Below are 23,265 nucleotides of genomic sequence, written 5' to 3'. Positions count from 1 at the left end.
AGGCATAGAAGATCTCATGCCCTCCCAGTGTTGATTCTCCTACTTTTGCATTTTGATACACAGATCATTTCAAACCAACTTTCCACTGGTTTTTGAGTGTCATTTGGGTTGTTTCAGTAACTAAACTCCTTGGATAGGGACCAAGGTAAAGTCTACTTTTACTAAATTTTGCTCTAGTGAGAGCCCATTCCACTTTACACTGAAGTAAAAGGATAATCTTAAACTCAATTTTACTTTCTAATTCAAACCAGAGTTTTTCAACATATGGTATTACATTTTAGTGAGAGCTTCCCATAAGTATACGTAGGTATTGTGTGTGTGTGTTTCTGTATGTCTATGTGTATTTAGACAAGCATTGGACTTTTGGGTACTACCTAGTGTGTAAATAAATGTGAAAAGAGGAAAATAAATGTTTTTTGGCTTTGACTTGAGATCCTAAGGAAGTATCTGCATGCCCAATGCCATGTTACTTACTAGTTTGGAAAAAGCCCTTACTTCTCCCTCATGTAAAAAAAGGGGAAAAGTCCATTGTAGGGAAGGACAAACAGAAGAAGGAAGGAATGCTCGGTCAGAAGCAGGTACTTTTTACTTCTCTTCTTCGCCCAAAGTCCCATAAAGACATGGATAAGCCAGAAGCCTTATTGAAATGGAGTTTCAAGAGCATGTGCAGCTTCTACTCCTACTCAGGCATTTTTCATTTATGCCCAATCCTTGTCCAGACTTCTGGTTACCTGATGTGTACCTAGAATGAGAAAACATTTAGGAATTATTTTTTACCAGGGTGCCATGGGGACTGGTTGGATAATGATTTTCATCCAATCAATAAGCATTTATTAAATGCCTGCTAGGTTCTAGTCAGTCACTGAGTAAATATTTAAGTGCCTACTTTGTGCCAGGCACTGTGCTGAGGTCTGAGACTACAATACTAATAGAAACAAAGACAGTCCATGTCCTCAAATGGGGGGAAACAACAGATAAGAAGATGTAAATTGGAGGGGGGGGTGTTATCCCTCTCTCCCCCCAGGTCATGATAGAGCATTTCAGAGACGTCCAAAAGAACAGTGGCTGGTCAGAAATGGTAAAAGAAATGTTCTAGGCACTGTGTTAAGTAATAGGAATAAAAAAAAAAAATAGAAATGAAACATCTCCTTCCCTCAGGGAGTTTAAAGTCTGTCATTTCCAGAATAAAAGGTGGTGAACAATTTTTACCATTTGGAACATTTACAGTATCCTTACCATAGAAGATAATAGGTTTTGGTTCTTTCTTTTTCTTAAAATCTAAGTACTATACATGAAACTTCAGTTTGGGCCAGTTATGCCTAATACAGTTCTGTAATTTTAAAGTATTTTGCATAATTTACAAACACAGATGTGGAATTTCCTGGTAAAATTGCAGATGTGTTTTTCGTTTTTAGGAAAGATCCTCATGGGTTTTTTGCTTTTCCTGTCACGGATGCAATTGCTCCTGGATACTCCATGATAATAAAGCATCCCATGGACTTTGGTACAATGAAAGACAAAATTGTAGCTAACGAGTACAAATCAGTCACAGAGTTTAAGGTAAATTGTTTTGGCAACTGAATGCGTTATTCTAAATCAATGCCCTTTTTAATCTTTCTGGATAAGAAACTTGAATCATTCTATCAAGTTAAATTCTGTCATGTTTGAGGGAATTCATTATTTCACTTCACACTGAAGCTGATGGTTTCCTGACTACTACTAAACTGTCCAGTCTCTACTCAGGTTGGAAGTTGATCTTTCTAATGTGCCTTACAGTTTACCAACCTTTTTACGTTTGTTACTGCTTCGATTTGTCCAACAGCCCAAGTCCAAAGGTAGTACAAATATTAACATGCCCGTCTTGTGTGTGGTGTCAAGTAGCTTGGTGAATTTCATCTCTAGATTTCTGACTCGTCTTCCCACTCGTGGAATTCTGGTGTCAAGTGCCGATGAGGGGGAAGTGAATCTTGGTGTACCAGCTGAAATGTTAACCTACCTTTTCGTGAGTGTTGTATGCTGAAAAAAAGTTGCTTTGAGATAGATAACAAGATGATGCTTGTGCAACAGGCAGCCTATGATGCTGGAGGCAATAGGACCAGATTAGAATTGTGGCTCAGTTTCCCCACCTGTAAACTAGTATAGTCATACTTAGACTACCTACCATGCATATGTGTTGAAAGCCACATAAAAATGATGCATGTAAATGTGAGCTGTTATTTTCTAGGCCCTTACAAGAATCAGCATTGTAGGAATAAAGTTTTTCTTAATTGAACTTGTACAACATAACTAGATGCATCTTTTCTGCTTATAGTTAAGTTTTAAATATAGGTTGACAATTAGAATTGCTTTTTTAGCTGAGGAACCATAAAAGTTTAATTTCCTTCCGTTTTAGACCGATTCACAAAGCAAGGTACAGTGGTAGTATTTTGAAAGCCCCTGTTTTCATTTTAGAATTTACAGTTAACTTATATCAAAGATTAATTTTTCCCATTTGGTCACTAAACTTGGAGTTTCTAGTCTGCCTTTTTCTTATTGCTAGACTATTTCATTTTTATGTGACTTAGTTTTTGAAAGTTTTTTCAAATGTAATATCTAATTGTATCTTCTAGGTAAGATGTATATTACTGACCTTTTTTAAAATTCTTTTTTTTTTTGGAGAGGCAATGGGGGTTAAGTGACTTGCCCAGGGTCACACAGCTAGTAAGTGTTAAGTGTCTGAGGCCGGCTTTGAACTTGGGTCCTCCTGAATCCAGGGCCAGTGCTTTATTCACTGTGCCATCTAGCTGTCCCCCCGCCCCCCTTTTTTTAATGGTAAGACTGGAATGACTGTAAACTCGTGATGGAATTGAGACTAGAAGTCAGGTCTTCAGATTCCTTTCCCTTTCCTCTTTATCCTAAACCATACTAGGTGCGTTAGGAATTAGGGATATGATGTAACATTTGGTTTCTGCCAGAGTCAGTCAGAATTAATTCTGTGCTGCTCCATGAGAGGCAGCATGGTGGATAGGGCTGGTCTTGAAGTCAGGAAGATCTGGGTTCAAATTCTTTGTTTGACATGTTCTAGCTGTGTGGCCATGGGCAAGTCACTTAACATTTAGTGTGTCAGACAACTCTCTAAGAACTAATGCATGTTGCTTTATATCACTGTAGGAAATTTCCATGTCAGGAATTCCTTACCTCTCAAAAAAACACATTATAGTAATATTAGACATTTTACTGATTGATATTACATAGAAAGAGTACACCTGGACAGGATTGTCTGAATCCAGTAGAATCGTGGAATCTTAGGGTCAGAAGTGGCCTTCAGCTAGTCTGATTCCACAGAAAGCTGTCATCTGCTCAAATCCCAGTGATAGAGAACTCATTACCTCATTAGGCAGAACCCCTAAATGTTTTGGTTTTTTTCTTTGAATTTGTTTCTTAATAGGAAAATAATTTTAGCATTTCCTATTTTTATGCTTAGCAGCTACTTGTCTAATTTTCCTATGCTGAAAAATAAGGATTGTTTAAAAGGGAATTGCCACTTTTCATTACAGAATGTATTCTATGCAGAAAAGAATTAGGTACTGGGGAAAGCAAGCTGCTTTTACTGTTGCATTTCTTTTAAAAATTCTTTAGGAAAATGCCTCTAAAAATGGTGTCTTTAGCAGGTGGTTGAAATAGTGCCTGAGAACCAACCATTATCCTTGCAGTTTGTTTCAGCCTTTCTTTTTTTTTCTTTGCCTCCCTCCCTTCATAGGGAGGTATCTGGAACTGTGGTTAGTTGCTATTTTGTGACCTTTCAAACTTGAAATTTTTCTGTGTTTTATATTTTTCAGGCAGATTTCAAACTGATGTGTGATAATGCAATGACTTACAACAGGCCAGACACTGTGTACTACAAGTTAGCCAAGAAGATACTCCACACAGGCTTTAAGATGATGAGCAAAGTAAGGAACCTATTAAAAACAAAGAGCCAGAAAAAGCACAGACTCTTTTAAAGTTTGTAGAAGGAAAATTTCTCAATCATAGTGATTAACATTATTCCATCCATCTGTCACCTCTTCTTATAGTGCCAGTGATCGCATCTGCAGTGTAGAATTAGCCTTCTGGGTGTCACTGTCAGGCCCCTTTCCTGCAAACACTTTTTTTTCCTCTTTCTACACCAGCTTATGACCGAGCTGGTTTATTTCATTGGGGGTTGAAATTTACAGTTGATGATTTCAAGCATGGAAGTGAATCTTGTTGGATTTCAGTCACCTCCTCTGGGCCTTTAACTTAAGGGGCCTGCCAAAATACCCGGCACGCCTCAGGCTCCTTTGACATTCTCGGAGCTCTAAGTCCACTGTACCAGCCTGCAGTGTAAACCACGTTGCATGTACACGACATCATTTACTTGCGACTGATTAACGTGTCAGGTAAGATGAGGTATCTGTGTGTGTTCTTTTGTATGTTCTGATTTTATTTCTTTGGAAGCAGTTTAACTAGCCAGTCTGCTAAACAATTTGGTGCCATGCTACCATGACCAAATCATGCTGCATCGCCATGGAACATTAGCCATTAGGAATGAAGTAAGGGCCATGGCCATTCCCATCCCATCCCATTATCATAGCGCCTTGGCTATGCGGGAAAGGTAAAGTCCCTGCCGCTCTGTCCTTTCTGATTCTAGGAACGGCTGTTAGCTTTGAAGCGCAGCATGTCGTTTATGCAGGACATGGATTTTTCTCAGCAGGCAGCTCTTTTGGGCAATGAAGACACAGCTGTTGAGGAACCTGTCCCTGAAGTTGTTCCCGTCCAAGTAGAAACAACCAAGAAATCCAAAAAGCCAAGTAAAGAAGTTATTAGGTAAAGGTTTTAATGAAAATGTATGCACCCGCTTACTGAAGTTTGGTACTCACAACTGAAATAACACGCCAGTCTTAGTGGTATGAGTAAGGCAGTAGAAGCAGAGTTTTTGCTGCAGTAACATTTTCCAAAGGAGTTATGTGCAGGATTCACTTAAGGTTTTATGAAAAGGAGCGCTCTACTGAGAATTCTAAGACCTTGGTTCTAGGCTTGACTTGATTTGCGATTCATAGGGTATCTTAGGCTAAGTCAGGTGGGTGATGTGAATGTTATTTGCCAGGTTCTTTGAGCTCCTTTGAAGAAATGCATTTCAACATATGATATTATTATTTGTTATACAGGTAAAATTCCATTATAAGCAAGATCTCTAGATGACAAAAAATGTTCAACTATCTGCTAGTTATCCATTTCAAATGCATTAATACAACCTAATACTGGTACAGCAAAAGAATTTGAAAATTCCCTTCAAGTTTGTCTTAATTTGGTCTGAAATGGTATTGTTGCTTTGTAACCCTTAGTATTAATAAGTCTGATTGCTTCACTGTTCTGTATTCTTCCTCAGGAACTCTTCTTGGAAAGACAACAGATTAAATCATTGATTAACATTAAGTCTGATCTGGAATAAACATCTTTACACACGCTTGGCTAGGTGTCAGTCCCCAACACACATGCCAGATGGTGCCACACAGGGCTCTTCATCTGGCATGTTGGTCAGAACTAATGCTGTTTACCACTGCCTGTTATCACTGTCACCCTGGGGTTCCCACAGGTCTCCTGTCTAGGGCACAGGATGGGCAGAATTCTGAAAGCTTAGCTGCGGCTGATCCTCCTGTCCCCTGCTTCACCTTCATGTGCAGAGGGCATAGTATGTGTGCCAGTGCCAGCCCCATCGTTGGCTTTCAGTTTATCAGCACACGTTAAATGAACAGTTGCACATTCTAGGGAGTTTCCTCTTTTAACCTTCTTTCCATCAGGCCCAGTGGCTTTCTGACTCTCCAACCTTTCCTGGCCCCTTTTCCTGCCCGCCTTCTCTAGCCTTGTCAGCCCTTTATGTTTGCTTTCTCTGTCTTTTCACTGTCCAAGCCTAAATGGGCATTCAGCCAGTTGGCCACATAATGGTTAATGGAGGAGAAGGGATCAGGGAGAGCGGTGACCGCTCCTCCATCCCCCATAATTTTTTCTTTTAGCAACATAAAGCAACCTGGCCTCCACAGATGTTAGCACTAATAATGGTAGCAATTTAGTCAACTCTTTCCCTTCTTTTGATGCATAAAAATGCTTGAGTTCAGTTACGCAAAATAAGAAATTGAAATGCATTTAGAATAAAGTAATTTATGAAAGAGTGGGAAAGTTTCTGAACTCTTAAGTCTTCTCTGCGACAGATTTCCAGCTCTCTGCCTTCCTTCATAGCCATCATCTCATGGGATCAAGAGAGGCAAAAATATTGGGAGATAGTCCACAAAACTTGAGTGGGTTAATACATTGTCATCTCCCCACCTCTCCAGTTTATATTTGTAGTTACACTAATATTCCTTACAACAGTGGGGATAATTGAGAGTTGACTGTTTTTTGGTACCAACACTGCCTACAAAATGTCCCTTTGTGTGGCTCCACAGTGGTCTGTCCAAGGGGCAAGAGACATGTTTATTGTAGTAAAGTTTACCGAATTGGATTCTTTAATTCTCTAAGAATAACAACTGAAATGATGATTTCAGACTCCTGATGTCAGTACATATTCATTGGCATTTTTAATTACTCCTTTGTCCAGTTAGGAGTATTTTAGCTAAAATAGCATGTATCCTAGCCATTTCTCTATAGCTGTCTATACCTGAAAATATGTAATCTTACTTCTCTAAGTCACTTGTGCACTAAACTGTTAATACCCATTTGTTAACCTCATTAAATATGTTGTATATCCTCTGAGAATATCAGCTGCCAGTGTTTTCAATGCTCTTCTCTTTCTGCCTCATGGTGGATTGAAACAGGCATAAAGGGAAAAGCGCAGGGAATAAGTTTCATCTTTAAGTATCTAGTTGCATTGTTCTATATGAGCTTGCAGTGGTAGATGAGGAGAGAGGACATTTGAAGGCTGCCATTTTAGTTCATTTGTCTTAATGGTGTGGGTATGTAGGTGTTCTTATTGATGAATGCATTTAGATATGTTTGTACATATATGCACCCATATAAAATGCAATTGTCCTTATACACTCAATCTCATGTTTTTCTGCCTCCATAATAATCTTTTTGTCATACTTCTCTCATATAATCATAGAGCTGAAAGGGACCTTGAGAGACCATCTAGCCCAGCCCCATTCCTCCAGGCAGGACTGTATTCAAACCATCCCAGAAAGATACCTGCCCACCATTTTCTTAAAAATCTCCAGAGAAGGAGACTCCACAGCCTCCCTTGGTAATGCATTCCAATGTCTCACAACTCTTATAGTCAAGAAGTTCTTCCTACTATGTAACCTAAGTTCCTCCTGCTGCAATTTAAGTCCATTCCACTTGGTTTTTTTCCCCTTCAGTGGAAGCAGAGACGAGCTGCTCACCACCACTCAGTGACCCATCCTCTACTTGAAGACTGTTAGACAGTCCCCTGTGAGCCTTCAAGACTAGCCTTTCTTCTGAGGGGCTTTTGCTTAAATTGTTAATTTCGTGTTTGTCACTTCTCTGCATTAGTGCTTTCAATGGCTCTAAAACGTTTGTGGCTTTTTATCACCCAATGTGTGTTATGCTCTCGTGTGTATTGATTGAGGTGTTGTATTCAGGAGACCTCAGTTACTTCTCACTTTTATATCAGCATTTTGCTTTGCTTTTGTTATAATAACTTCAAAGAATGGATGAAAAGTAATTAAGTTTTGAAAATGTAATTTGGAACATTCCTAGTAAATGTAGTTCATGTTTCCAACTTAAAGTTTATAAAGCAACCTGTTTTTAGTCAGGGTGGTGGGGGTGGAGCTTGCAGGGAGGAGGACAAAATGATTTTGTATCATAATGTCTGTCAGCAGGGTGCCATGGTATAAGGTGTGATGGCTGTGTATTGTTCTAGAGGTTACTTCATGGGATTCTCTCTGTATTTTAGCTGCATATTTGAGCCAGAAGGAAATGCCTGCAGCCTGACAGACAGCACGGCAGAAGAACACGTCTTAGCCTTGGTGGAACATGCTGCCGATGAAGCCCGGGACAGGATTAACAGATACCTCCCCAACAGCAAGGTGGCACATCCTGTCATTTTGTATACAGAAAGGGATAGTTAGGATTTTTTTACTGTCTAAGTGTACCTGAATTAACTGTACATTTGGAAGCAGTATGGTATGGACAGATTAATTCAGTGAATTAATTAAAGCAATGAAAAGGAGGTCCTGGATTCCTCAGAAGCTTGCAAATTGCATTATCTAGGTAGCTAATGAGTCTTAAATGTTCTGGCTTTTGTTCATCCTTGAGAGCTGGTTTGAAATTTTGCCTTCTCTGGGTGTTTGCTTTTAGAAAAGATAAGAAATTCATATTATCCTGTGCCAAGAGTTTATTTCATTCTGGCTCTATCTGCAGCCTTGTTCTCATTGGCACCAGGGCAGCGTGAGAAACATTGTTTGTATATACATAAAATTTGAAGCTTTTATTCTTAGGCTTCCAGGTTGAATTGAGTAGAAAGGTATTTATAATTTTTTTTTTAAGATCAGAAAAGACTCGTATTTCTTTTTTGTGTCTTAATAGGAATTTTTAATTTATAAATGAAGTTCTCTGACTCTTAGACTTCACACAAAGTCAGTTAATGTTTTATCTCATCTACCTTTATTATCTTTCTTAATATCCTCAGCACTTAGCACAGTGCCTGGCACATGATGAGTGCTTGTTGATTGATTAATTGATTATTCAATCTGCACCTCTTTACAGATGGGCTACCTGAAAAAGAATGGAGATGGAGCTTTACTGTACAGTGTGGTTAACTTGTCAGATCCTGAGGCAGAAGGTAAATTTTATTTCTTTAGGACTAAGTTTCATCAAATAAATGCATAAGCTCTTTTCTCCATTTAACTGAAGAGTGAGCATTCAGTCTCGATTTGTCATACATTTTTGTTTCTAGTGTTTTAGACCAGACCTTTGTTTGAATATCACAGCTTCTTAGTATCAGAGAGTTGCTGAGGACACTGAGAGGTTCTTTGATTTCCTCAGGGTCACAGGGCCAGAGTGTATCAGAGGAAAGATATGATTCCAGGGCTTCCTGACTTTGGGAAGCTCTTCCATCCAGAATACTACACTAACTCTTATCAGCACGTGGCAGATTTGTAACAAGGAGAGCCATATTCTGCTTAGGTCATGTAGAAGTAATAATACTATAGTCAGAAGAGCATAGATTCTTTGGTGGAATAGACTAAAAAAAGTCATCCATCTCTAACCCCCATAGTTCCCACATGAGGAAATGGTCTCAGAGTGGTTCAACGACCTGCCTGAGCCCTCACAAACTAAAAGCAGAAGAGAGATTTGACTCTCCTGGGCATCCAGGGATGCCAGAGAGAGCCTTGAGGAAGAGAAGCAAACAGACATGGGAGGAATGAAGCCTTAGAACGCCTGCGCCGGTCATTGCTGAGTCCTTTCACATCATGTATGGTTCTGCGTGATTGCTTAGCCAAGTAAAGGAAGCCATCTTTAGGGAGAGGGGTTAGCATTTTTTAAATGCGAAGTTCATGGAAGCTTACAAATCTTGGCACATCTGGTAAGGTTAAAAATTAGTTAAACCAAAAAAGAATCAAAGGTGCATCATGCAAAAGACTAAAAGGTTTAAGAAAGTTGTTGGTATATAGAGAGGCATAAATCAAATTAGAAGATAGAACAAGGAAGTTGGGATCTTTCAATTTAAAGGATTAAGAAGGGACTGTGACTAAGAACACATACACACATGGCCAACATGGGCTTGTTCATCAAATCCTGGATACCAGGCAGTAGATTCCTCCTTGGGAACTTTGGAGAGCTTCACATAGATCAGTAAAAGGAAGTGCTTTTGCAGCAGATGGCAAACATCAACATTCTTATCCCAAACTGCTTGCATGCCAAATGCTGAATATATTTGGTAATGCATATTTAATTACCATTAAAGTATCCCTTTTTAGATGGTTATTTAGTTATTATAAGATTTTTCAGCCACATAGCTGTAGTAAATGGGGAAAAAAAAGAAAGTGTTGGTATGCTACTATCCTGAATATGCATGATCCCAATTTAATCTTTAGTAATACAAAATACATGAAACCTGTTAGCTAAATCAAAATCTTTTTTTTTGTCAAAACACTATAGAGGAAGAGACTCACCCAGTGGACTTGAGTTCCCTCTCAAGCAAATTGCTCCCTGGTTTTACTACTTTAGGATTCAAAGATGAAAGAAGAAACAAAGGTAAATACATAATTAAACATCAAGGCAAATTTCAGCAATTTTATGAATTTCCCCTCAAGACTTTGGTTTTCTTTCCTTTCAAGTGGTTCATTTGTCATTGCAATCTGAGTGTGGTTTTTAAAATTAATAGGAGAAATGAGGTAAAGGTGATAATTATGACCATAGAAGTAAGTGGATTATGTTTATGACACGATGCAAAGTCAGGTTTACCTATATTTGGGGTTAGTTGATCATTTACAATTTACTATTATTGTATATTTACTTATTTTTCTCCCTTGTGCTTTCCTCCTTTCTTGAGTTTGAAGAAAAAAATCAAAAGGTTTTTTTCTCTACATCATAATTTCCCTCTGGCTGACTACTGCTATCTGTAGCCATGGTCCTGATGCTCAGAAATCATGGCTGCGTCTCATGACTTTGTAGCACTTTCCATATAACAAATTTATGGTAGTATTTACTCATTTGGGAATGTTCACCATGCCAGAGTATTTTAGGGTGGAAGATGGATTTGTGTCATCTGGTTAAAACACACTGCTATTCAGTTTTCAGGATTTGTTTTAAGAGCCTCTTTATGACTGTTTTCTTCATTCATTTGAGTTCATGGCAATAACATATTTAAGTTTTCCTGTGTTTTGGGAGAATATTTTAAAAAAATTTTTTTTGAGATTGGATTGAAACAAGGGCATGGGGATATAAAAGGCATGGTGTTCTTTAAGGAAAATGTTTGTGGAGGGGGGGTTATCTGGGGGAATCTCCCTTTTTAGGATTTTTTGTTTTTATTTGCTTTTGGTCCAACTTGCTACAGTTGTATTGGTATAGAGAACTCCTAGTAAAAAAAAAAATCACTCCACTAATGCAGATCAGCAGCAGTTCTACAACCTTCCAAGAAATAAAAATTTTTTTAAAAAACCCAAGCTCTCTCTGACATAGGAACACATGGCAGATTTAGAATTAGAAGGGACCTTAAAAGAATAACCTAGTCTCCTCATTTTAAAGATGAGACAACTGAAGCTCAGAAAGAAATAATTTGCCCAAGGTCACATAGATAATAAATAGAAGAGACATAAGACTGTACTATTGATTAGGAGGTTCAGTATCTCATCTGAATATCTCTTCTGTAAATTTTAAAGTGATAATACTGATGTCTTAGGGCCTAGAAATTACAGTCCTTTTGTTTCTCACATCTCTTTCTTTTTCCACTCCATTCTCTTTGCCATCATCCTGTTAGAAGTCTTTATTATCTCAGCATCTGGGCTATCGTAATAGTTTCTTAAATAGTTTTTCCCACATCTGATTTCTTCCCACAGCCATCTTCTTATATTTCACATCTCCACAAGATTTACCTTAAAGCACAGTTCTGGTCACATTATTCACCCACATAGAACTCTATTTAGTAACTTCCTGTTGCCTCTCAAATTAAGTCCAAATTCTCTAATATGCTACTCTAGATCTGGTTCTCCTGTTCTGACTGCCCCAGCTTTATCTCTTCCTCTTCCTTTGCATGTTCTGCATGCTTCTGCTTAACTGGACAGTTTTTATTCCCCAAATATGTCTTGTGCTCACTCATCTTTGCATATGGATTCAAGTTCTTTTTGTCCTAGATTGCCTCCCCTATTTTTGCCTGTTGAAATTCACCTATCCTTCAAGAAGGACTCAGTTTAGCTCTATTTCATAATAGAAAGGGCACTGGATTTGGGGTCAAAACTGAGTTCCATTTCTGGTTCCAGAATTTTCAATTTGTATTTTTTAATCAGCTCATTTAATTTCTCAGTTTCCTCAGCTGTAAAATGAATATCTTATGGGGAAAGCACTATGTAAATATTATATAAATGTGAGCCTTCCCCATAAACCATACCAGGTATGGTTCCTCTCTTTGACTGTTAAAACTGTTCTCATACTTACAGGATTTAGAATCAGAAGGAAGTTTAGAGATCATACAGTTCATCCAGTGTTTTATGTAATGCTTTAAAGTTTTCAAAGCTGGATGTAATCTCATTGGACCATCACAGAAGCCATCTGAGAAGGGTCATACAGGTGGTATTATCTGCATTTTTCAGGTGAAACTGAAGCTCACAGTGGTAGTGATTTACCCAGGGTCACACAGTAGCTGAGCCAAGATTAAAACACAGGTCCTCTTACTCCACATCTCTTTCTACCATCATTATTTGAACAAAGAGATTTTCTGTTCTGAATCATAGTCTGTTTTAAGGTTATTATTTGTCTTTCTGTATTAGATTGTGAATTCTTTGAGGATTTGGGGAATATTTCTTACTTTTTTTTTTGTCTTCGGCAATCCCAGAGCAAATAAATGAGCAGTAAATGCTGTTAAATAAAAGAATGGCTGTGACTTAACAGTTTTCTTTGAAATTCTAATTAGTCCAAATAACTTTTAATCTTGGTTCTTTGTAAATTTGTAGAAAACTTTTGGGAATTATTTATTACGAACTTAGAAAAAAAATTAAAAATAATTTAAAAAAAGAGAACTTCCAATATATGTAACCTATCTGAGGGTAACTTCCAGGGTCAAAACCTCTGCAGTTTGTTAAATAAAAATAAATTTTTTTAAAAGGTCTATACATCGTAAGGGAAGGAAATTATGTTCTCTGGTGGAGGGACAGAAACCCCATATTTTTCTTCTTTCCTACTGTACAACTGTGATCATAAAACAGTAGAACTGTACATTTTAAGGGTCAATCTCATTACTTGGAGGTGACACCTAGTAATTTTAATGTACCTTTGAACCTTCGAAATAGAAATAGGTAAGAAATTATGTAAACACATTTGATTAATCAGAAAGAAAAAAAAGAAGTTACTTTTTCTTTGATGGAATATCAATCTAAAACTAATGTTGCAAATTTTGTTTTTCCTAATCCCCTCTTAGTCACATTTCTTACAAGTTCAGGTACTGCACTTTCAATGCAAAATAATTCAGTATTCAGTGACCTGAAATCAGATGAAATGGAACTGTTATATTCAGCCTACGGAGATGAAACTGGTATACAGTGTGCCTTAAGGTGAGTATGTGCCTGCTGCTGCAGGGTCACTAAATATTTAGAGAATGAACTGGTTTACCTTCATATAATGAAGGAGAAGCGATTTACTGCCAGTTGGTTTGTTGGATGGAACACAGCCATGGTATGGCAGTAATTTCTCTAGCTTGATGCCCTGTCACACAGAAGAATTTATATTTGATCTTGGTGAGGGGGTCATCTAAAAAGAGGGACAGGATAACATAGTCAGACCCCTACTTAAGGAACAGTGTTGTGATGATGTAGAATATGGATTGAAAAAGTGAGCCGTGATGCAAGCAGACTTAATTTGGAAGCTAGTGCAGTGGTCCAAGAAGAACGTAATGAGAACCTGAACCAGGGTGGTGGTTATGTGAGTAAAGAGAAGGAATTGTTTACAAAAGATAGAGAGGTAAGAAATGACAAAATTTAGCCATGGTTTGGCAATGTAGGGTGAGTGAGAGTGAAGCATGGAAGATGATTGAAGTTATGGTGCCCTCAGCAGAGATAAGTTTTGATGGGGAAAGAAAGAGGTGGGAAAAGTTTGGGAGGAGAAAGAGAATGAGTTCTTTTTTGGACATAAGAGTTTGGAGGTACCTATGGGAGACATCATCCAGTTTCAAATGTCCAGTTAGTGGTTGACGATGTGAAATTGGAGCTCAGGATAGCTAGTAAATAGAAGAACTAAGCTATTTCTTCTTTACCCCTCAGAAATACATTTGAAAACATAATGAAAAGAAATGACCTTATAAAAGACATCATCACCTGAACACTAATTTATACTCAAGAGTGAAGAAATATAGAGAGAAGCTTAAAAACAAAAGGTTATACAATTGCTATCCAAACATTCTCAACTTCTGTTCTTTGTAGCCTACAGGAATTTGTGAAAGACTCTGGGAGTTATAGTAAGAAAATAGTAGATGACCTACTAGATCAGATCACAGGTGGTGACCATTCCAAAATCATTTACCAACTGAAGCAGGTACGTCCCAGTTTTCTTATGGACATATGAGTGTGCTTACTCTTTGACCCCAGCTACTGACTTCTCTCTTCTTTAGGGTTGCTATTTTTCCAAGTGTAGAGTTAGTTATTAAAAGAAGAGCATATTAACCAATGTTTATGCAGGCTGTTATTTTTTCCAAGATTATTGAAATGGCATTTACATAATTGACTGATTACAGCTTTATATCATTGGTTCCAATTGGATCTCTTTTTAGAAAATTATAATTGAGTGATGGAAAGGATTTGGAGATGATTTAAATTTTTTTCTTTTGCTATAAAATAAAGTAAAATCTTTTTTGGGGGGTGGGGTGGGCAGTGAGGGTTAAGTGACTTGCTCAGGGTCACACAGCTAGTAAGGGTCAAGTGTCTTAGGCCAGATTTGAATTCAGGTCCTCCTGAATCCAGGGCCAGTGCTTTATCCACTGCACCACCTAACTGCCCCCAAGTAAAATCTTTAGTCGTCAATCTTTTATAGCTTTTGTGCTTATAATGCCAAAAGAGAAATTATTCAAGGGATTTCATGAGACTCTAGATGAAGCCATAGATTATATAGTCATCACATTGCAGATGAAACAAAAACTAAAGAGATATTGATAACGTTGGACAGCAGAGGAAATATCCAAAAAAGTCTGATAGCTAGAAAGGATGAGTAAAATTTATTGAGATAGAATTTAGCTGGGATAAATGTCAAGTTCTACATTTAAATTCAAAAGATCATCTGTACAAGTAGAGGTTGTGGTAGGAATGGCTAAATGACATTTTATATGAAATTGATCCAGGGGCTTTTAGTGAATTACAAGCTCATTATCAGTTAACAGTATGAGATAAAACAGTTAAAATCAGTGATTCTTAAACTTTTTTGTCATAGGCCACCTTGGCAGTTTTATAAAGTCTATGGACCCCTTTCTCAATGTTTTTAAATGGAGTTATCATGTAGATCTATGACAGAAGGTCATAGGATCATAAATTTCAAGCTAGAAGACTCTAAACCAAGTTCACAGATCCCAAAGCAAGAACCCCTGCTCAAAATCTAATTTAATCTTAGGAGCCATATAAAACTTATATAAAATGTAAGAAATGATTATTCTGCTATTATCTGCCTTGATCAGGCCTATTCAGAATATTGTATTTATTTGTAGATAACACAAATTAGGAAGGACATTGACAAACTGAAGCATATGTAGAATAAGTAGGATAGTGAGAGGACTATACACTGTGTGAAGATTTATTGAAGGAATTAGGCATGTTTCCATGGAAGAAAAAAAAGACTGGGGAAGGATATAATGATTGTCTTCATAAACATTTTAAAAATCAGCAGCAGCAAAACAAATTTCAAAGTAGTTTTGGTTTTGATAGAAAAATTTCTAACAATAATTGCTGCACAAAAATCATTTAACTTTGAGGAAAAAAATTATCTCTAAGTGGAAGCTGAGTTTAACTAGAGAAGTTATAGAAGGGGATGCCTATTCAAGTCCAACCCAACATCTTCCTTTTATAGAAGAGGAAACAGGCTGGAGATGTTAAGTGGCTTCCTGCATCTTAAGTAGAGCACTTAATGCACTACATCTTGCATCTCTTCCAGTTCTAATACTTTGTGATTCTGTATAGACAATGAAATGATTACACAACTCATTTTTGGAAACATTTTTAGTGACAGTTAAGTTACTGGGCCTATGCCAGTCTTTTTCATAGAAAATGGAACTTTCATCCATTTTAAAAGTATGCTTTTGTGTTGTCTGATCTTTGTGATGTCAGTCATAGAACTTTTATGCTCCATGCTCTTGTTCATCATTGTGTGTACTCCCATCACCAATAGTGATCGCTACCATTCTCTAGAAAGAACATACCACTGAAGGCTTCTCTCTAGTTCTTTTAACACTTCAGGGATATTTGTGTATGGATATGAACTGTCTTTGATCCTATAGTCTCCCACCGTAACTGGATGCAGGTGATGGTATAATGAATGGTGTACTGGGCTTGGAGTTAGGAAGACCTGAATTCAAATATGACCTCAGATACTATGAGTGACCCTGGGAAGTCACTTAATCTCTGCCTAGGTGTCTTCAACTATAAAATGGGGGTAATAATAGCACCTCCCTTGAAGGATTGTTGTGAAGATCAGATGAGATAATATTTGTAAAAGGACTTAGCACAGTGCCTGGCACAGCCTAGGTGCTACATATATGTTTATTTACTCCCCATTCCACCGCACCCCTATAATTCTTTCTTACTACTTTCAATATTTTTCCTTGACAAAGGAATTCTGGATTTTGACTATAATATTTCTAAGAGTTTGATTAAAGGAGTTTTACTTTACTTGTCAGAAGTAAAACCGACTTTTGAGGAGAGAGGAGTAAAAAGAGACAAGGGTAGACAAGAAAATAGGGCAGAGAGTATGAACTCACCCATAAAATGGAAGTGGATAGCAGAATGGATTAGAAATGAGAATCCAACAATTTGTTGTTTACAAGAGACACACTTGAAACAACACACACAGTTAAAATAAGGGGCTGAAGAAGAATTTATTATGCTTCAGCTGAAGGGAGAAAAAGGCAGGGATAGCAATCATGATGTCAGACAAAACAAAAGCAAAAATAGACCTAAATAGAAGAAATAATCAGGGAAATTATATTTTGCTAAAAGGTACCATAGACAATGCAGTAATATCAATTTTTTTATAAGTTTCTCTGATGAAGGCCTCATTTCTCAAATATGTAGAGAACTGAGTCAAATTTATAAAAATAAAAACCATTCCCCAGTTGATAAGTGGTCAAAGAATATGAACAGACAATTTTCAAAAGAAGAATTCAAAGCTTTCTAAGTCATATGAAAAAGGTACTCCAAATCCCTATTAATTAGAGAATTGCAAATTAAAACAACTCTGAGGTACCATCTCACACCTGTCAGAAATGACAACTGCTGGAGGAAATGTGGGGAAATAAGTACAATAATGAATTGTTGATGGAGTTGTGAACTGGTCCAACTATTCTGGAGAACTATTTAGAACTATGCCAAAAATAAAAATGGATACCTTTTGACTCAGGTCTGTATATCATAGAGATCCAAAAAAAAAAAAAAAAAGGAAAAGGATCTATGTGTACAAAGATTTATATAGGGGAGGCTAGGTGGCGCAGTGGATAAAGCACCGGCCCTGGAGTCAGGAGTACCTGAGTTCAAATCCGGCCTCAGACACTTAACACTTACTAGCTGTGTGACCCTGGGCAAGTCACTTAACCCCAATTGCCTCACTTAAAAAAAAAAAGATTTATATAGCAGCTTTTTTTTGTGGTGGCTAAGAATTGGAAATCAAAGGGATGCTCGTCAATTGGAGAATGGCTAAACAGACTGGTCATGTTTGTGATGAAGTACTATTATGTTATAAGAAATGGGGTGGGAGTTGGTTTCAGAAAAACCTGTGAAGACCCATATGAACTGATACAAAATACAGTGAGCAAAACCAGGAGATCATTGTATACAGTAATATATAGTATATAGTAATAGCAGTAATGATGAACTGTGAAAGACTTAGCTACTCTGAACAATACCATGATCCAAGATAATTCAGAAGGACTTATGATGAAAGTAGCTATCAACATCCTAAGAGAGATCTAATGAACTCTGAGTGGAAATAAACAGTTATAACTGTGAACATGAATGGGATGAACTCAACCATAAAATGGAAGAGAATAGCAAAATAGATTAGAAACTAAAGTCCAGAAATGTTGTTTACAAGAAACACAAGACAGATACAGAATTAAAATAAGGAGCTAGAGCACAATCTTTTATGCTTCAACAGAAATTTTAAAAAGTTAGGCATGACCATCTTTGTCTCATGCAAAGTAAAAGCAAAAATAGATGATTAAGAGGAATAATCAGGGAAATGTATATAATGTATATAAATTTTGAATATATATGTATCAAATGGGATAGAATCCAAATTCTTAGAGGAAATGTTAAATGAATTATAGGAGGAGATAGTAAAACATTATAGTTTTATTATAAGTTCTATTATAAGTGGGACACCTCGATTTACCCTTCTTGGACCTAAATAGATAACCATAAAATAAATAAGAAAGAAGTTAAGGAGGGGCAGCTAGGTGGCACAGTGGATAGAGCACCCGCCCTGGAGTCAGGAGTACCTGAGTTCAAATCTGGCCTCAGACACTTAACACTTACTAGCTGTGTGACCTTGGGCAAGTCACTTAACCCCAATTGCCTCACTAAAAAAAAAAAAAGAAGTTAAGGAGATGAAGGGGATTTAAAAAAAATTTAAATATGATAGCACCCTGGAAAATATTGGATGGAGAGAGTAAGGTGTATTCCTATTTCTCACCTATGTGTGGCACCTTCACAAAAATTGACCTTGTATTAAGGGAATAAAAACCTTACAAATGTAGAAAAGCAGAAATATAAAATACATCTTTTTCTGACCATTATTATTCTGTCATTCATTCATATAAGACTTTTCATGACCCCTTGGCACATGCTGCCCATGGGATTTTCTTGGCAAAGATACTGAAGTGGTTTACCATTTCCTTCTCCAGTGGAATAAGAAAAACAGAGGTTAAGTGACTTGCCCAGGGTCACGCAGTTCAGTTTGTAAATGTCTGAAGCCGAATTTGAACTTGGGTCTTTCTAACCCCAGGCCTAGTGCTCTATCCATTGAGTTAGCTAGCTGCCCCTTTGTGACTGTAATGCAATAAAAATTATATTCATAAAGGGCATTTGAAGCATAGATTAAAATTAATTGGAAACTAAATAATCCTAAAAAATGAATGGATCAAAGAAGAAATCATAGAAACAATAATTTCATGAAGATAATGACAACAATGAGACAACACACCAAAATTTGTTGGATACAGCAAGCAGTGTATAGGGGAAAATTTATATCTCTAACTGTATATATCAATAAAAGAAAAAGCAGATCAATGTAATGTGGTCATGTAACTAAAAAACAGAGACAGAAAAACAACAGGTTAAAAATCCCCAATTAAACATCAAAATGGAAATCCTGAAAATGAAACAAATTAATAAAATCAAATTTTAAAAGCCATTGACACAATAAATCTAGGAACTGGTTTTATTAAAAATAATAATAATAAAATAGGTAAACCTTTAGCTAATTTGATTTTTTTAAATAGGAGACTAAATTAGCAGTGGCAAAAATGAGAAGGATAAATTCACAAACCATTAAGAGCAAATACAAACTATTTTTAGGAGCTATTTTACCCAACTACATGCCAATAATTGAATGAATATTTCCAAAAATATAAAATGCCCAGATTAACAGAAGAGGAATTAGAATACATAAATAACCCTACCTTAGAAAAAGAAGTTGAACAAATGATAAATGAGGTCCCTAAGGAAGAACATACCAGGACCAGATAGATATACAAGTAAATTCTACCAAATATTTAAAGAACAACTAATTCCAGTACTTCATAAACTGTTTGAAAAAAATAGGTAAAGAAAGAATCCTGTCAATTTTTTTCTATGACATAAATACAGTATTGAGACCCAACTTAAGAAGAGCCAAAGTAGAGATAGAAAACTGTGACTCACTTTCCATAATGAATATTGATGCAAAAAGTTGACATAAAATATTGAAATATTATAGACCATATAACAAAGGTGATACACTATTACCAGCTGGGATTTAAACCAGGAATGCAGGACTGGTTCAATATCAGGAAAAGTATAAGCATAATTAGCTATATCAATAACAAGAAATAAAAGCAAAAATCACATTTTAAAATAGATGCAGGAAAAAAAAAATCTTTTGACAAAATGCAACACATGTTCCTGTTAAAAAACTCTAGAAAGCATAGGAATACATGCAGCTTTCCTTAAAATGATAAGTAGCCTTTCCAGTAAAATCAGGGGTAAAGCAAGGATATCTATTTTCACTATTACTATTTACTATTGTTTTAGAAGTACTAGCTATATTAAAAGACACACACACACACACACACACACAGAGGAAATTCAGCAAATAAGGACAGGCAACCAAGAAACAAAACTATCATTTTTTTTTTCTCAGTGTTATGATTGTTTACTAAGAGAGCCCTAGAGAGGCAACTAAAAAAACACATCAGAAAAACTAACAACTTCAAAGTTGTAGGATATGAAATAAATCCACACAAATCATTAATATTTCTGTGTATTACCAACAAAATTCATCAGGAAGAGATAGAAAGAGATATTGCATTTAAAATACCTACAGACAGTAGAATTTGAGTCTACCTGCCAAGATGCACTTAAGAATATAACAAACACTCTTTACACAAAGACATCTAAATAACTGGAAAAAATATTAATTGCTCACAGGTGGACCAAACCAATGTAATAAAAATGACAATACTAGTTAAATTAATTTTCTTATTCTGTGCCATACCAAATCAAACTACTAAACAATTCCTTCATAGAACTAGAAAAAAAATAACAAAATTCATCTTGAGGAATAAAAGGTTAAAAATATAAAAATAATCGGAGCAGCTAGGTGGCACAGTGGATAAGGCACCAGCCTTGGATTCAGGACGACCTGAGTTCAAACCCAGCCTCAGACACTTACTAGCTGTGTGACCCTGGGCAAGTCACTTAACCCCCATTGCCCTGAATTTAAAAAAAAAAAGGAAAGTAAAATATAAAAATAATCATTATATGATTTAGATATAAAGGGTGATATAAGTAAATGAGTAAAGAAGGGAAGATTTACCTGCCAAATCTTTGGATATGAGAAGAGTTTCTGATCAAACTAGATTTTAAAAGTTATGAGAGAGGGGCAGTTAGGTGGTACAGTGGATAAAGCACCAGCCCTGGATTCAGGAGGACCTGAGTTCAAACCCAGCCTCAGACACTTACTAGCTGTGTGACCCTGGGCAAGTCACTTAACCCCCATTGCCCTGAATTTAAAAAAAAAAGTAAAATATAAAAATAATCATCATATGATTTAGATATAAAGGGTGATATAAGTAAATGAGTAAAGAAGGGAAGATTTACCTGCTAAATCTTTGGATATGAGAAGAGTTTCTGATCAAACTAGATTTTAAAAGTTATGAGAGAGGGGCAGTTAGGTGGCACAGTGGATAAAGCACCAGCCCTGGATTCAGGAGGACCTGAGTTCAAATCCAGCCTCAGACACTTCACACTTACTAGATGTGTGACCCTGGGCACAGGGGGAAAAAAAAACCCAAAAACAAAACAGATAGAACTTTAAAGAGAGATTACCTTACAATAACCCCATGAAGTTGATTATTGCAACAACAGTAATAGATAACATTTATATAGTACCTTATACCTGACAAAGAATTTTCTTCACAATAGCCCAGCAAAGTGAGTACCAGAAGGGGGTGGTGTCCTGAAAACCTAGAAAGAAGAGAGTATCAAGGAGGAGAGGGTTGAGCAACAGTGTCAGACTTCAGAGAGGTTAAGGAATATGAGCATTAAGAAAAGGCCATTGGGTTTGGTAAGATCATTAGAAACTTTGGAGGGAGCAGTTTGGCAGAATGATAAGGTGAGAAACTGGATCATAAGGGGTTAAGAAAAGAGTGAGAGGAGAGAAAGAAGTTTTTCTTGTAGATGGCCATTGTATAGGTTTCTAAGTTGTCCAAGAGCCTTTTCAGCTCTTTTTGGTCTCCTATTTGTTAATCCTAAATTGTGCTTCCCAATACTTTTCATCATCTTTTTCCTGTTTATATCAAGATACAGAATAACTTAGTTTTAAGGATCTTGTCAAGTTCTCATATAATTTCTACTTTGAGCTCTGCAGCAGATGTTAATTCATAAGTTGCAGTTTCCATCATGTTAGGCTGCTTGCTCTCATAATCACTGCAAAGCAAGATGATTAAGTGTACTATGAAATGGTGTTTCTTATTGCCTTTTGGCATTGAATGAAACCAAGTGTCCAAAACCTTTATTTTATTTGCTCTTTAAGGGGGTATTGTAAGCCACATTTTATATTTCATTTATAACCTCTCCCTACCCGGTGCCAGTATGGTATAGGTCAGTTTCTCCAACATTGTGTCATTTTGTCACTGGACAAAGATCATATGTTTCATATCAATGTTTATATTAATTTCGTAAAAGGTCTTGGAATTATGGAGGTACAGAAGAAGTCTGAAGGCTGTCTTGTATTTCTGATTCAGGAGTTAACCATGACCAAAAAAAATATCATCATCTATTAGCCAGCCTTCTAATGCACAAACCTTTTCTGCATTTAGCTAGGCTATAAAAAAACAGTGTTGGGGCAGCTAGATGGCGCAGTGGATAGAGCACCGACCCTGGAGTCAGGAGTACCTGAGTTCAAATCTGGCCTCAGACACTTAACACCCACTAGCTGTGTGACCCTGGGCAAGTCACTTAACCCCAATTGCCTCACTAAAAACCAAACAAAGAAACAAACAAAAAACAGTGTCTCACTGGACATATTAATAAAGAAATTAGAAAATTAAAATGCATTCCTACAGTAGATAGTTTTTAATCATGTGCTGCAATGTTATTAGGGAGCATCCTAGAAAATTCATAGTATGGGTTTTTTTGTTTTTCAGGGCAATGAGGGTTAAGTGACTTGCCCAGGGTCACACAGCTAGTAAATGTCAAGTGTCTGAGGCCAGATTTGAACTCAGGTCCTCCTGAATCCAGGGCTGGTGCTTTATCCATTGCACCACTTAGATGCCCCCATAGTATATTTTAAAGAAAATGATAGATAAAATGTATTTCTAAGGCGACATAAAAGTATTGATGACGGATACTGGATAACCTGTCTTCAGTACCCAACTCTTTCATATGAGTAGTGCTTGAATTTCCATGTCCTTCATAAACACTCAATTGTTAGTAGTAACAAATTGATGGACCCTAATTTCCTACGCCCATTTTGTCTAAGCATCTTTTAGCTAATCCTGGTCCTCAAGTGGTTTAAAATTCTTTTGACTCCCTGATTTAGAGTTCCAGACTGACCAGAGAGCCACAGTGTCAGGTCCATATGGTAATTAATTTTGACCACTTTGAGTTACAAAAACAACATTGAGTATTCTCCTTTTTCTTCCAAATA

General features: G+C 36.8%; 1 protein-coding gene across 10 annotated transcripts in view; it reads left to right on the top strand.

Annotated features, from left to right (window-relative positions):
* The window catches only part of BRD9 (bromodomain containing 9), a 51,893-nt gene that overhangs the window by 11,928 nt on the left and 16,700 nt on the right, over positions 1-23,265 (top strand). For 2 of the 10 annotated variants that reach the window (XM_043970960.1, XM_043970935.1), the window contains exons 5-13: positions 1,416-1,560; positions 3,819-3,929; positions 4,649-4,824; positions 7,097-7,234; positions 7,907-8,039; positions 8,719-8,794; positions 10,114-10,209; positions 13,088-13,220; positions 14,085-14,196. In XM_043970960.1, coding sequence (XP_043826895.1) covers positions 1,416-1,560; positions 3,819-3,929; positions 4,649-4,824; positions 7,097-7,234; positions 7,907-8,039; positions 8,719-8,794; positions 10,114-10,209; positions 13,088-13,220; positions 14,085-14,196 — 1,120 coding nt within the window. The remainder of the gene's footprint in view (positions 1-1,415; positions 1,561-3,818; positions 3,930-4,648; positions 4,825-7,096; positions 7,235-7,906; positions 8,040-8,718; positions 8,795-10,113; positions 10,210-13,087; positions 13,221-14,084; positions 14,197-23,265) is intronic. The other 8 variants (XM_043970984.1, XM_043971010.1, XM_043970977.1 and 5 more) reach the window with 5 other exon arrangements.

The sequence above is a fragment of the Dromiciops gliroides genome, chromosome 1, assembly GCF_019393635.1.
Source record: "Dromiciops gliroides isolate mDroGli1 chromosome 1, mDroGli1.pri, whole genome shotgun sequence".
NCBI classification, from domain to species: domain Eukaryota; kingdom Metazoa; phylum Chordata; class Mammalia; order Microbiotheria; family Microbiotheriidae; genus Dromiciops; species Dromiciops gliroides.
Note: the sequence above shows the minus strand (reverse complement) of the source record. Positions and strands in the feature narration are given on the sequence as shown.